At 35.9% G+C, this 14106-nt stretch overlaps 3 protein-coding genes and 1 long non-coding RNA gene across 6 annotated transcripts in view; 2 read left to right on the forward strand and 2 right to left on the reverse strand.

Annotated features, from left to right (window-relative positions):
* The window catches only part of LOC144839464 (uncharacterized), a 181781-nt gene that overhangs the window by 162672 nt on the left and 5003 nt on the right, over positions 1-14106 (reverse strand). The window contains exon 6 of one of the 2 annotated variants that reach the window (XR_013611749.1): positions 12672-13760. Coding sequence is in view for 1 of the 2 variants with exons in the window: in XM_078694828.1 (XP_078550954.1) it covers positions 12875-13760 (886 nt within the window). In the remaining variant the exon portion in view is untranslated. Of the gene's footprint in view, positions 1-12048; positions 13761-14106 lie in introns of those variants that run through there. The other variant, XM_078694828.1, reaches the window with a different exon arrangement.
* Positions 660-12279, forward strand: LOC144839468 (secernin-2-like). Of its 2 annotated transcripts, none has more exons than XM_078694837.1 (6): positions 660-772; positions 6329-6497; positions 6921-7108; positions 7472-7668; positions 8131-8295; positions 9738-12279. In XM_078694837.1, the coding sequence occupies exons 2-6, from the start codon at positions 6336-6338 to the stop codon at positions 10172-10174; spliced, it is 1149 nt and encodes a 382-aa protein (XP_078550963.1). In that variant the 5' UTR covers positions 660-772; positions 6329-6335; the 3' UTR covers positions 10175-12279. The 2 variants fall into 2 exon arrangements, with proteins under 2 accessions (XP_078550963.1, XP_078550964.1); XM_078694838.1 differs by having other exon boundaries at positions 680-772; positions 6334-6497.
* Positions 2731-3270, reverse strand: LOC144839156 (uncharacterized). Its single transcript, XM_078694471.1, has one exon. The coding sequence runs from the start codon at positions 3268-3270 to the stop codon at positions 2731-2733; it is 540 nt and encodes a 179-aa protein (XP_078550597.1).
* On the forward strand, positions 5194-5781 carry LOC144840938 (uncharacterized). Its single transcript, XR_013611976.1, has 2 exons — positions 5194-5517; positions 5701-5781. It is a non-coding gene; the product is annotated as an uncharacterized LOC144840938 (long non-coding RNA).

A 14106-nucleotide genomic window follows, 5' to 3' on the forward strand; every position in this document is an offset into this window, starting at 1 on the left:
ATTTTCACACAACCAACAATTAAATGCAGGTACATGACCTAGGCCTATAATCAATATCGAAATATTAATTGTTTTATTATAACATCATAACACTTGCATTGTAGACCTACTAAATGGATTTTTGTTTACCCTTGGAACATTACCTTTAAAACAAACAGAAAAACAAAACAAAAAACAGTGGTTTTTGTTTCGTTTTTCTCCCAACACTCCAATGGGGTACCCGTGGTTTACCAAGAGTGCCGCACCAAAGTGTCGGGCAACCTTATTTTATTTGATGATTGTATTTATCTAGAGTAAATGTTTAATTTACATGCATTGGTGTCATCATGATATATTATGTATGTTAATGTAGGCATTTAACTGGGTTTGAAAATGTAGTCTAAGCGTTTGTTTTTTTATAGCCTATTTGTGACATTTTAGGCTTACAAATGAAGTTTATGTGAAACTGATTTTACTCGAACATAAATATTAATGAGCTTTTATATCAACGTATTGTCCGACAAGAAGCCGTCATAAGTTAAATTAGGTTCTGTAAATTCCAAGATCGGTGGATGTTACCCCAAAAAGAGCAATTTATAATTCCGCGTGTTAACTCTCATACAGGCGTACTGTGGCTTAAAAGTCGACCATACTCAACCTACCAATATGGTATTGGTCTGAAATCATTCAAGCGTTCTACCATCTGCCTGCTACTGCTGCTTCGATTGTAAACACTAATTAAATTATTATAAATTTACAAAATACAATTACATACTTGAATCCCACTTTTAAGGTGAGTAGTTTGATACGTATCAATGAAATAAATATTAGGCGACGGGTCTAATTCCTAGGCCTAGATGTTTAGATAGAGTAGACTTGACTACAGGGCAGTTTTGTGAGTAGGCCGCGCCTGGGCCAAGCCCATTTTTTGGCCGTTTTGAAAGTTAAACCCACCACCCGACCAGTACGCTATATAGTCTAGTAGGAAGGAGGGGTTACCGTGCACCCCCATGATGTATTTTTTTAATGTACATTTTTGTAATCCTTAATATATATAATTAACATTTTTTGATGTTCCCAAGACGAAATATTGTCCCATGGGGTTTTTTGGGGGCCATTTTGGTGGCCATCTTGGATTTATCAAAATCCTAAATATAGACGGTACTCGACAAAGAGTGATCATAGAGGTCAGATTTTGGTCTTAAATTGTTCAGAATATGCACATTTCTATGTAGTATAATGAAAAGTTTTCGTTCAAAATGGCCGGAAATGCCACTTTTGACCTTTGACCTTGTTTTTACATAAGGGTCATATCTCGGTAACCCCTGGTCATAAAGATTTTATTTTTGTCATAAATTGTTCAGAATATCCATATTTATATTAGCTTTAATGAAACATATTTTTGAAATTTGGCAGGAAATATCACTTTTGACCTTTGACATTATTGCATGACGATTTTCACAATAATTTAGACTGTTTTTGTATTCGTTCTATATCTTGACAACCAGTGGTCATATAGGTTTGATTTTGGTCTTAATTTGTTCAGAATATGCACATTTCTATGTACTATAATGAAAAGTTTTCGTTCAAAATGGCCGGAAATGCCACTTTTTGACCTTTGACCTTGTTTTTACATAAGGGTCATATCTCGGTAACCCTTGGTTATAAAGAATTTATTTTTATCTTTGTTAAAATCATACATGTTTCTATCCACTCTAATAAATATTTATTTCAAGAAATGGTCATAAATTTTAGTATTGTCACATTTAATCCTTGACCTCAATTTTAATATAAAGTTTGCGGTACACCACGTATATTAGTTCTGAAAAGAACTGTTGAGTTTCTTGACGTTTCGATCAATATGCTTTGATCATCCTCAGGAGTGAGGACCTCAATTTTCACAAAATTCTAATTATATAGTAAGAATTTTTCTGTTTTCAAAATAAAACTATGTATATGAAGGTGTACATAAATTACTCATTTAAAACCCATTGAACACTGTCCTGTCACCATTCCCATGGTTCATACCAGTGTAAAACGGACCTAGGGTGACCACATGCTTTTTTTAAACATCAGGAAATTTCCAAAAAAGAGGACGTGCCTTCATTTAACCCTCCAGGGCCAAATGTATAGAGGACATATTCCTGGCCAACTTCATGATATACAAATTTATGTTTCTGTCAGGCCTCGTCAGACTGAGATTCTGACCGCCGTAAAACGTTTAGAAGCCTGCACTGCTGAGAGTAGGACATGGATGGGCTTAAACTTCCTCAAGCTTAATTATGAAAAGACCGAGGCGATCATATTTGGAGTGGAGTTGCGTTCAATTTAAGATCATGCTGCTGGTGTTCAGATGCCTAAATAGTTGCGCTCCCCAATACCTCTCAGAATTATTTACAATCAAGGAGAGAAAGCGAGAACTAAGATCTAGTAATCAGGTGCTACTGGATATTCCGAGGCGCAAACATAGTTGGGGAGATCGGACTTTCAGTATTGCTGGACCTAGGTTCTGGAACCACCTACCTTTGAACATTAAACAAACATCATTATTGAGCACTTTTAAGTCACTATTCAAAACTCACATTTTCTGATATAGTAAGGGGGTACACCTTCATCGCTAACCAGAGATCGGTCTAATTGAACCCCGGTCAGCACCAGTTGTGTCTCGGTCATCCCGGACTCAGGCTCCTCCTGCCCTACTAAATTAGATCTAAAACAATCTAGGTGGCATGGTAAAGGAGAAAAAGGGGATTAATATGTTTTATTAAACAAATAAGTCTTAAGAAGCCTCTTAAAAAGAACCACTGACTGTGCATCTTTAATGTAGTTTGGAAGAGAATTCCAAAGCATAGGAGCTGCATAAGATAATGCACGGTGACCATATGAGATGGTCTTCACTTTAGCAGGAACAAGACGATTCTGAGAATTGGAACGAAGATTGCGACATAATGATTGTGGAGTGAGAACATTGTCGATGTACCTCGGTGCAAGGGCATGAAGAGATTTATATGTGAGTAGCAATATCTTGAAGTTGACGCGCTCCTTTACCGGAAGCCAGTGCAGCTCATGCAAGATAGGTGTTATGTGGTCTCTATGCTTAGTTTGACACACGTATAGACGAGCAGCACTATTTTGTATCATCTGTAACTTCCTAAGCAGAGTCTTGGGCAGTGCGACATGAATACTGTTACAGTAGTCCAGACGTGATGATATAAAGGCATGCATAAGTCGTGTAGTTGTTTCCCTATCCAGAAACCTACGAATTTGACCAATCTTCCTAATCCCAACCATAGCAGAATGACATGTTAGCATCCATCCGCAAGTGGGAATCCATGTAAACCCCAAGATTCTATACAGAAGATGGTTGCAATGGCAGAGATTTTCGGAATCGTGATGTAATATGAATAAGCTCTGTCTTCTGTATGTTAAGTTGCAGATGATTGAATGACCATGTGTGTATGTCTTTCAAACATGCAGAGATTTTAGACATTGTATTATGAAGATTACAGGGTGAAAAATCCAAATACAGCTGCTGTGTATCGTCAGCATAGAGCATGCAGTTTAGACCATGTGCATTTATTAATGATTCTAGTGGAGTGGTGTATAAGATAAAAAAAAGGGGTCCAATAACGGATCCTTGAGGAACGCCGCATGACAAACTGAGTGATGATGAAATGGATTAATGGCATATGTGCGAGAAACTAAACACGACTCAATCCAAGTGAGGACCTTGCCAGAGATATCATACATTGATTTGAGACGATGAAGTAGAAGAGAATGGTTGACAGTATCAAAAGAAGCAGAATTCCAATAGAACTAAAAGAACTTCGTGACCAGTATCAATGGCCCTAATCAAATCATTGTGCACACGGACTAGTGCTGTTTCAGTACTGTGGTTGGCCCTGTATGCACTATTCCAGCAGTTTCCGATAAGTTTATTTTCTGCAAGGTAATTCTGAAGCTGTATGCTTGCAATTCTTTCAAGCACCTTGGAAAGAAAGGAAATGTTTAAGATCGGCCGGTAGTTAGAAAGTATATTGTGATCCAGCTTAGGTTTTTTAATTATATGAGTGATGGTGGCGTGCTTTAAGTGTGATGGCAATTTACCTGTTGAAAATGAGGTTTTTATAATGGATGTTATACACATTATGAGCTCATTTATGTGGGTTTTCAGCAAGGATGTAGGAAGAGGATCAAGGTCACATGATCGTGTGCGAGATGCCATGATTATTTCCAATATGTTCTCTGATTTTAAAACATCCCAGTTTTCCAGACTTGAAGTAGCTGGTGATTGCACTGCAGGTTCCGGAGGTAAATCGACACTTGAACTGACAAAGATATGGTCGTTGACCTTCTGAATTTTATAAAAAAATCAGCAAACTCTTCAGTGAGGGCATCTGGTTCAGCATATGAAGGCAAAACCATCACCTGGATCTGTAAGTTCGTTGACGAGATGAAAAAGGTTACGCTGATCGCATTTCTGAAAACGAGTAGTGTGATACTGTTTCTTTGCTTCAGTAAGGTGTAATGAGTAGTCACGACAGGAACGATGATAAGACTGTTTATCAGTACTGCTATTTGACTTCTTCCACTTTCTCTCTGCAATGCAATACACTTTAGACGTTTCTCACTCCGAAGATGGTCGTTGTACCATGGGGCATGGGGACGTAAAGTGATTTTACGGTCAACCACAGGCGCATGTTTGTCAAGAAGATTTCCAAGAAGAGAATTGTATTGTTGGACTATAGGGTGTTTAGGCAGTCAGAAGGATTGAGTAACAGTGATGATGAACGAATATCATCACAGAACTCAACGTGATTGATTTCCTTAAGCTTGCGCTGCTGTCTGTGCACAACAATAGAAGGTTGACGACTCAGGTTGACCAAAGCAGTTAAAGCCACTATGATAGCAGTCGAGAGCCGATACAAAATTACTGGAGAGTGCTTACATAGGAAAGTGCATATTTTAAACAATATAAGACCAAAATCAAACCTCTATGACCACTGGTTGAAACTAAAAATAGTATAAATTATTGTGAAAATCGTCGTGTAATAATGTCAAAGGTCAAAAGTGATATTTCCCGCCAAATTTCAAAAATATGTTTCATTAAAGCTTATATAAATATGGATATTCTTAAAAAAAATAGACAAAAATAGAATCTTTATGACCAAGGGTTACCGAGATATGACCCTCAGGTGAAAACAAGGTCAAAAGTTGTATTTCTGGCCATTTTGTATGAAAATGTTTTATTATAGTACATAGAAAAGTGCATATTCTGAACAATATAAGACCAAAATCAAACCTATATGACCACTGGTTGTCAAGATATAGAGCGAATACAAAAACAGTCTAAATTATTGTGAAAATCGTCATGCAATAATGTCAAAGGTCAAAAGTGATATTTCCTGCCAAATTTCAAAAATATGTTTCATTAAAGCTTATATAAATATGGATATTTTGAACAATTTATGACAAAAATAAAATCTTTATGACCAGTGGTTACCGAGATATGACCCTTATGTAAAAACAAGGTCAAAGGTCAAAAAGTGGCATTTCCGGCCATTTTGAACGAAAACTTTTCATTATAGTACATAGAAATGTGCATATTCTGAACAAATTAAGACCAAAATCAAACCTCTATGACCACTGGTTGTCAAGATATAGAACAAATACAAAAATAGTCAAAATTATTGTGAAAATCGTCGTGCAATAATGTCAAAGGTCAAAAGTGATATTTCCCGCCAAATTTCAAAAATATGTTTCATTAAAGCTAATATAAATATGGATATTCTGAACAATTTATGACAAAAATAAAATCTTTATGACCAGGGGTTACCGAGATATGACCCTTATGTAAAAACAAGGTCAAAGGTCAAAAGTGGCATTTCCGGCCATTTTGAACGAAAACTTTTCATTATAGTACATAGAAATGTGCATATTCTGAACAATTTAAGACCAAAATCAGACTTCTATGATCACTCTTTGTCGAGTACCGTCTATATTTGGGATTTTGATAAATCCAAGATGGCCACCAAAATGGCCCCCAAAAAACCCCATGGGACAATATTTCGTCTTGGGAACATCAAAAAATGTTAATTATATATATTAAGGATTACAAAAATGTACATTAAAAAAATACATCATGGGGGTGCACGGTAACCCCTCCTTCCTACCCTACTAATAGTAGAAGGGATTTATTATTTAGAGACGTTCACCTGGTCTAGATGGATTTTAGGCTATAATGGCTACGTTTACATTTTGACAGATCATTGGCTCAAAGACGGTTGCCTGCTGTTCATTTTATTGATTCATTTGTTAACATTTTAAAGTATATCTAAATCCACTGTAGCATAGGAATGGCATTGTCTCCTCATCCATGTGACGCATTTGTGGCCTTATCACCTGCATCAATTGATGGCGTTATCCTGTTTGCAAAAAATGCTGGTAACGCAAAAGAAGTTATACACGAAGTAATATATTGTCCACCAGCTGATCATGTATTAGGGTCAAACGTTAAGGCAAGTATAATTCAATCAATTAAATACACATGCCCAAGGCTTTAAGTCTCATCTGGAGGACGAGGCAAAGAGAATGAGAATTTGTGCCTTCTCCGTACCATTGCACCATGATCTCCCTACTACACCACCATCTCATTTCCACCGCACCATGACTCCCTACCACCCACCACATCATCTTCCTACCACCCACCGCACCATGACTCCCTATCACCCACCGCACCATGACTACCTACCACCCACCGCACCATGACTACCTACCACCCACCGCACCATGACTCCCTATCACCCACCGCACCATGACTCCCTACCACCCACTGCATCATCTTCCTACCACCCACCGCACCATGACTCCCTATAACCCACTGCACCATGACTCTCTACGACCCACCGCACTTATGCTTAAATTTTTATTAAATTTTTCAGTGTACATATATTGAGGTTGAACAAGTAGGCCACTGCAATGCTGTACTTCTCTGTAAAACACCTTGGATGTGGGGTGCTGATATGGGAGCAAACGATAAGGGAGTTTGCATAGGAAACACACCTGTAGCCTCAAAGGCCCTAGGAGATGCTGATAAAGAAGGCAAACTGACTGGACCAGATCTTGTCAGGTTTGATATAAATTTAATGACAGCTTAGTGGTTGGTGTTTACAATCTATGAATCAGAAGTAGCACAGCCAAAACCTACATAGTAACATTATTATGTAAAAAGCAAAAATATTATTGACACACTGGTAGATTTAAATGACAACATCATAGAAAAAAAAAGTCCATTGCATATACTTATCTCCCAGTTTAGAAATGAATTGCACACAATTTAAGCACTGATTCTGAGAGGATGTTATTTATATACAAAAAATTGATCAAGCCTAGCCTACGATTATTCTTTGTTAAAATGCTTCTCTACTCAAAAGATTGGATCTGTTTGTTGATATATAAAATAATGTGTATTTGTTTTCTAAAAACAACCTAGGCTTGGGTTAGAGCGTGCCAATAGTGCAAAAGAAGCACTTGATATCATAACCAGTTTACTGGAGAGACACGGTACTGGTGGTAGCTGCTGTGAAGAGGAAATTTCTGTGTTTCATGACAGTTATATGATTGCAGACAGGAAGGAGGCCTGGGTTCTGGAAACGGCAGGCAAAGACTGGGTTGCTGAACAGGTTAAAGGTAGGTATAGAGGTGAGGTGAACACTTGCACTTCTCAGGGCTGTAGCCACTAGTACGGTTGGTAAGGTTTCAACCTGACCGCACAGAGATGCCTTTGACAACCATCGCCAGTGGCGTGGCTACACTCTGGGAGGGTGCAAAGGGTATTGGTGTTATTGTTGATGGTCCATCCAAATGGTCAGGAAAAATCCTATGTTTGATTTCATTTGAGAACCCTCTAATAAGCTAACAGAACTGATAATGGTGGATGGCTGGTCAGCAATTTTGCATGAGATTGGCCGGAGTTACAGTAGATAGGGAAGGTCACGGTGGTGTGACAAATATTAACATATTAAAAGAGTGGAGCCTAAACTATTTGAGATTCATCATACTAGTGGGAATTACAATGGTAGGAATAGCATTCCTTTAGGATTCTGTGCATTATTGTATGCTTACTTACAATGAAAACACTGTTTTTTACAGAGGGTATAAGGAACATATCAAATAGTTATACTATACACACCAAAAGAAATGCTGAGTCTGAGAGTGTGAAAGCAAAGGGAGATTTTGACTTTGCTGGGACATATCAAGCTGGCACAAGCAGCAGTAGATACGAAGCAGCAAAGGAACTATTGAACAAGTCATCAGGTATGTACTGTATGCTTTGTGAAGAGATAAAGACAAAATTAGAAGAGGTTAAACAATGGGTTGATGTCCATATAAGCCATGAGCTTTCGGGAATTCGACCAACTGAATCCTACTAGTGATGCTACGCTCTATATCTGACCTGCAAGATAATATTTTGAAATCAGGCCCAATAGAAGGCTGTGGTGAATTGTTCAATCCTACCTTAAAGGAGAACTCCACTCAGATTTATGTACAATATGTTTTTTTATATTGATAAAATGATATGTTTAAACAAAAATTACACTTTCCAAGTAACTTGTGGCTTCAACTTGATCTTAAGTGACGTCATAATGCTATTAGTACCTGTATGGTCCTGAAACACGTTCAACTGGTCAGTAGTGAACACTCTTTTGCATATAAAAGAATAAATAAAAATAAATAACAAAGTAAGGATTAAGAAATATAAAATATTATAGATATAATAAATAAAAGAGTAAGAAAGGCCTCTCATTCAAAAACACCTTTCAAAAAGTAACAGTTAAAATTTGAAGGAAAAAAAACTGTAAGACTACAAATATTGTACTCATTGGCTGATTGCTATTAGAAGACAGAACTGTCCATACAATAAAAAAAATAAACCATAATAGTATTTTTCCATAGAATTCAGTGAACACAGTATTATCATAACAAGTTACAAATATATGTATTGAACATATGTAGCAAGACCATTGCTATTAACATGGATTTAAATTTGTTCAGAGAGAGAATTAATTTGCTTAAAAGGTCAAACTGTCATGGATGATGAAGATTATGATGGTTTTATTGTAAAGTATTAAAATAAATGTCAAAGGTCATATTTTACTTTATAGCTATTTTTTCGTATGTATACAATATTTTTGTAAACATTAAATGTACTAAAAAAATACCATTATATTATTGTTCTTGAAATCTTAGTGGGTGTAATTAACCAAAGGTCTTTTAAACATGATTTCGGGAGGATTTTTAAATTGTGATAGATCTATACAGTATTTTATTGTTGATTGATTGAAATATATATTTATACTGGGTAACCTCATCAGTCAAAGACTGGTCTCCCAGAGGGCCCAGTTCAGATCAGTGGCTGTGATGTACTAATACATCGGGGTAACCCCCTACTCGTCTCGAAAGATGTACTAGGTTCTTTAAAGTGCACACGAGCTAGATGTGTACACTGGACCTACAGTTTATAGTCCTTATCCGAGAAGACTCGTTCTACCACCAGAACCATGGAGTGAGTGAGCCTCGAACCCCTGCCGATGTTATGGCTACGTAATTACGGTTCCACTGTCTTAACCGCTCGGCCACTCACTCACTGTTTTTTATAAGATCTTCTGGTGGAACTAATGATACAACTTCATCATTTGTATAATAATTTAATGCCATTGTTAGTTTGCTTGTTTACAACCTTTGAATTTTTTCTATAGGTTCCTTAGATGTCAAAGGAATGATTAATATTCTGCGTGACCAATCAAGCGGTGTATGCCAATCAGGACCAGATCACATGACTGTTGGTAGCATGGTATCCATCTTGACTCCAGAAAGCTCTAATGCGCCATGTGTCCACCTTGTTACAGCTACTCCAGACCCATGCCAGTCAGTTTTTAAGCCATTTGTATTTACAAACGAAACCAGTTTTGGGAATTACACCGTTTCCCCTTCGAAAACAGATGCAAAGCATGAGCTGTACAAACATCATGAAAAGGCGAGAGACCAATCAAACGAGCTGAAAGAAATGATGCGGGACCTGGAACAAATGGGATTGGATGGCGTGAAAGAGGTCATCCAAGGTGAAGAGGTAACAGTATCGGAGTTGAATGCTCTTTTTGAAGACTGTGTGGAATCAGAGATTAAGTTTTATTAATGGGTGGTAAGGCATATATTTTAATGCCATTTTAGACATGGGGAGCAGCTAGAATATTTTGTGGCCTATACTAACGTCCTCTCTACATTCTCATCCAACTCCTTTGTTCTTAATTAAATATTTCCCAAATTGGCAGTGGTCATTCATAAAAAAAAAACCATATCGGAACATCACAAATACAAGCCCATGAACAATAAAGCATATCCGAAATACACCAGCAGGTGGGACCAGTATGCCTGGAAAAAAAGCTCAATCTTTATCAGATTTGGGGAAGGGGTGGAGAAGGGCAGAGTCTCACTCTCGCATCCCTCAAATCATTATTCTCCACTGGCTTGCGTATTCAATTTATGCATATGTTGCATAAAAGGATATTCCAAGCAAAAGTAAAATACAAGTATAAAAAGAGAGGGAGAAAACAAAATGGTACGACAACATGGCTAGATGTTGAATATCTTGATATACTATTTGGTGTTAGAGCAAATAGTTTCTACAGAATAAAACTTGTATGTAATATAATGCTGCAACATATAACACATCCCTTGCCTTTCATGTCTATATTTCTCTCATGTTTAAAATTGCTGATACCAATAGTGTGGGCTTACCCAGTGTAAGAGGTCATCCAATTTAATGAAGGCAGGGTGACATTGTGACTTCTTTCTGGTTAGGTATAAACATTTGTTTTTATTACAATACATATGTAACAAGCATGAGTAGACTAGCATTGTATATAGTGGAATACAGGGCCAAATAAAAGCAAACAGTACCGTATCATTGTAACTAATGGTTTTAAAATAAATGATTATTTTATTCACATTTTAGACAAATTCTTTTCACATTCCAAATACATTAACCAAATATTATCAACATTGTCTATGAATTTATTGCAAGTTTCTTTTAGGAAATTAGGTGAATTTATTATTAAATATTATAATAATTGTTGTATGGTTATATTTGTCAATTAGTTCATAGATTTCTAAAGCTCTGTCTACACTATCAACAACTAAAATGTGATGTGCTCAAATATGGTAGTGATATGACATCATCATGTCCATATCACTACCATATTTGGGCACATCACACATCATCATGTCCATATATGGGCACACCACATTTTTTTGTCACATAAAGTTTGATAGTGTACACAGAGCTTTAGTGCAGAAATATTGATAGAATTATTACATTAATATAATTAAGAATTAATTGGAAAAACGTTTAATATAAATTGTAAATTATTTAGCTTTGGTAATTCTCGCATTAATCATGCTTCTTTTGGTGAATTTTCCGAAATGTCTGCTTGTGATGTTTGTTTGTTTGCGTGTTTTGTTGTTTACAACAGTTAGTATAATGACAAGTTTGTGCGTTCAGTGCAAGGATAGTCACAGTGACTTCACGTACCAAATGCAGTGTACTAAAGGCCTGCTAATATAAATCCATGTTATTTTGCCACTGACGCACTCAAACAATAGCATGTACTAAGTATAGGAATGAAGAATTTATAAAAATGTGACAATTTTAACATTTTTGGCAATATTGGTCGACCAGGTTTAGTGGCAATTAAAAAAGTACTTATACAATGCATTCAAATATATATTATATAAATATATAGATAGTTATAGTGTGTATTTTGGGTTGGCTATAAGCGAGTCCTGTGAAGATATTGAATTTTACATGAATATATTTTTCATATTTATTTATCTTTAATTTGTGTCTTATTTGCATACAATGTAATGTCCTTTTAATTTAACATTAATAATAAGAATATATCCCACTGCTTGCCATGTGCACGATTTTTTTCTTTATGTAACCTTAAATATGGTATTATATAGTTTATATTACACTAGTACAAATATAATACTTAATAGGACACAGTAGTATATATGTGCACATTTGAGTTTAATTTGATTTACTATGAGGCTATTAAAGAGAGGACAAGGAAATGAAAAATTGAAACACAATGATAAATGCTCATTAAGTTCTGTAAAGTGTGTTTGTAAAGCAATGTACTATTATGAGGGTGAACATTTTGCTGTTAAACCTTTGTGAATGGAGAAAAATTCCTTAAATATATTATATTACAGTAGAAGAAAAATAAAACTTGAAACAAATGTTACTGGTCATTGTATTTATCATTGACTGAGTTATACCACCTGAATAAATATTACGCGAATGGAAAGAAACCAAATATTTAACAGCACTAGTATGTACAATAAAACTAAGGTCACAGTGACAAAAACTATTTATACATTACATCAATATTTATCCAAAGGCAATTTACTGAAAAAATGACAATTCTGTGGGTATCAGTGGCTGGATCTCAATGGAGATACAAAATAAAAACGATAAGTAAACAGCCAGAAAAGTTAGCAGAGCTTTCGGGCAACACTAGCCCTACATCAATATTTATTATACAAATTTTACAAAGTTCATTATTTAGTCTGTACATACTATACTGTATATTTTTTATTTATCATATAGAAAAGCATTTTTGTATTTTTACTGCAGATGCGACTATTCTATGATCCCATCTAACACCCTCCATAGTGGTGTCATGTAATTTCTAACCCTCATTGCTACAGTCATTGGCAATAAATTTTCTCTATCCTCCCATCACATATGGTTCCTTTGTATGATAACCAGTTCCATCAGCTCACTAGACCTCTCCAGATATTTGTAAAAGTAGTTGGCAAGTGTCATACCAGATTATCGATAGTCCCTTCTTCTTTCTCTACTATCACTTCGCCTTCTATGATCGCCTTCTCTTCTACTATTTTCTCCAGACCTTCTTGTATTCCTCTTTCTATCAAAATCCCTCTGTCTGTCGACATCCCTTTTTTGCCTGTCGACATCCCTCTGTCTATTATCATACCCATTTTGTCTGTCTGAATGTCTACCATCTCTTTCAGACCGGTGACTTCTTTCCTCTTTTACATGAACTTCATGCCTTCTCCTGACATCAGATGAATTATACAATTGCCTCTTTGCATGCTGTCCTTCACTATGTCTCCTTCCTCCATTAACCTCACTTGCCTCATTAGAACTTGATTCCTGCTGTTTTCTTTGTCTTCGCTTCTTCCTGGTATCAACTTCGCTGTCTGAACTACTACTGCTACTAGATTCACTGGAATCGCTTGATTCTGTTTCTTGCTTCTTTTTCTTTTGTGACTTTCGTCTGTTCTTTGCATCTGAATCACTACTTTCTGGTTCTTTCTTAATGTGTCTTGATACATGTTCTTTTGAATGCTTTCGCACTCTGTCATTATGTTCACTTGAATTTCGTTTTATCTGTGACTTCCTCTTTCTAGATCTGCTTTCATCTTCAGAATCAGAGTCACTTTCAGAATCATACTTCTTTTTTTGCAACTTTTTCTTTGATTCCTTTTGGGAATCAGTATCAGAAAGAGATTTTCTTTTCTTTAATTTTTTCTTTCTTGATTTCTTTTTCTCTTCTTCTGAAGAAGACTCGCTATCACTTTCTGAACTAGAATACTTTCTTTTTCTAGATTTCTTTTTTGATGATTTCTTTCGTTTCTTCTTGTCATCACCGTCTTTTAACTGAGCTTGTTTTTTCTCCAGTTTGTCAAGTTTTCTGAAAAATAAAATAATCAAAATGATCAATTGGGTGAATTTTTAGAATGTGTATAGTGGTGGTGGTCACAAAAGCTAAAAAATAGACACCCTATTAAAATTTATAATTAGTTGTGGTTTATTAGGTTTATACTATCCCAGTGATAAATATGTACAGAAACACTGCAAAAATAACAAAATCTGCAAAATCTAATACCTTACTATGGGCCTGTTTCGATAGCATTTTCAAATAATTTTGTTGTTGCAAATTGACTACCTTGTCCATACTTTTTTGGGATTGTATAATGCATTTGCCTATGCAGTATCATCAATTTTGTTTTCAATTTTTTTAAATTTTATTTTGATCG

The sequence above is a fragment of the Antedon bifida genome, chromosome 4, assembly GCF_963402885.1.
Source record: "Antedon bifida chromosome 4, ecAntBifi1.1, whole genome shotgun sequence".
In the NCBI taxonomy this organism is placed as follows: domain Eukaryota; kingdom Metazoa; phylum Echinodermata; class Crinoidea; order Comatulida; family Antedonidae; genus Antedon; species Antedon bifida.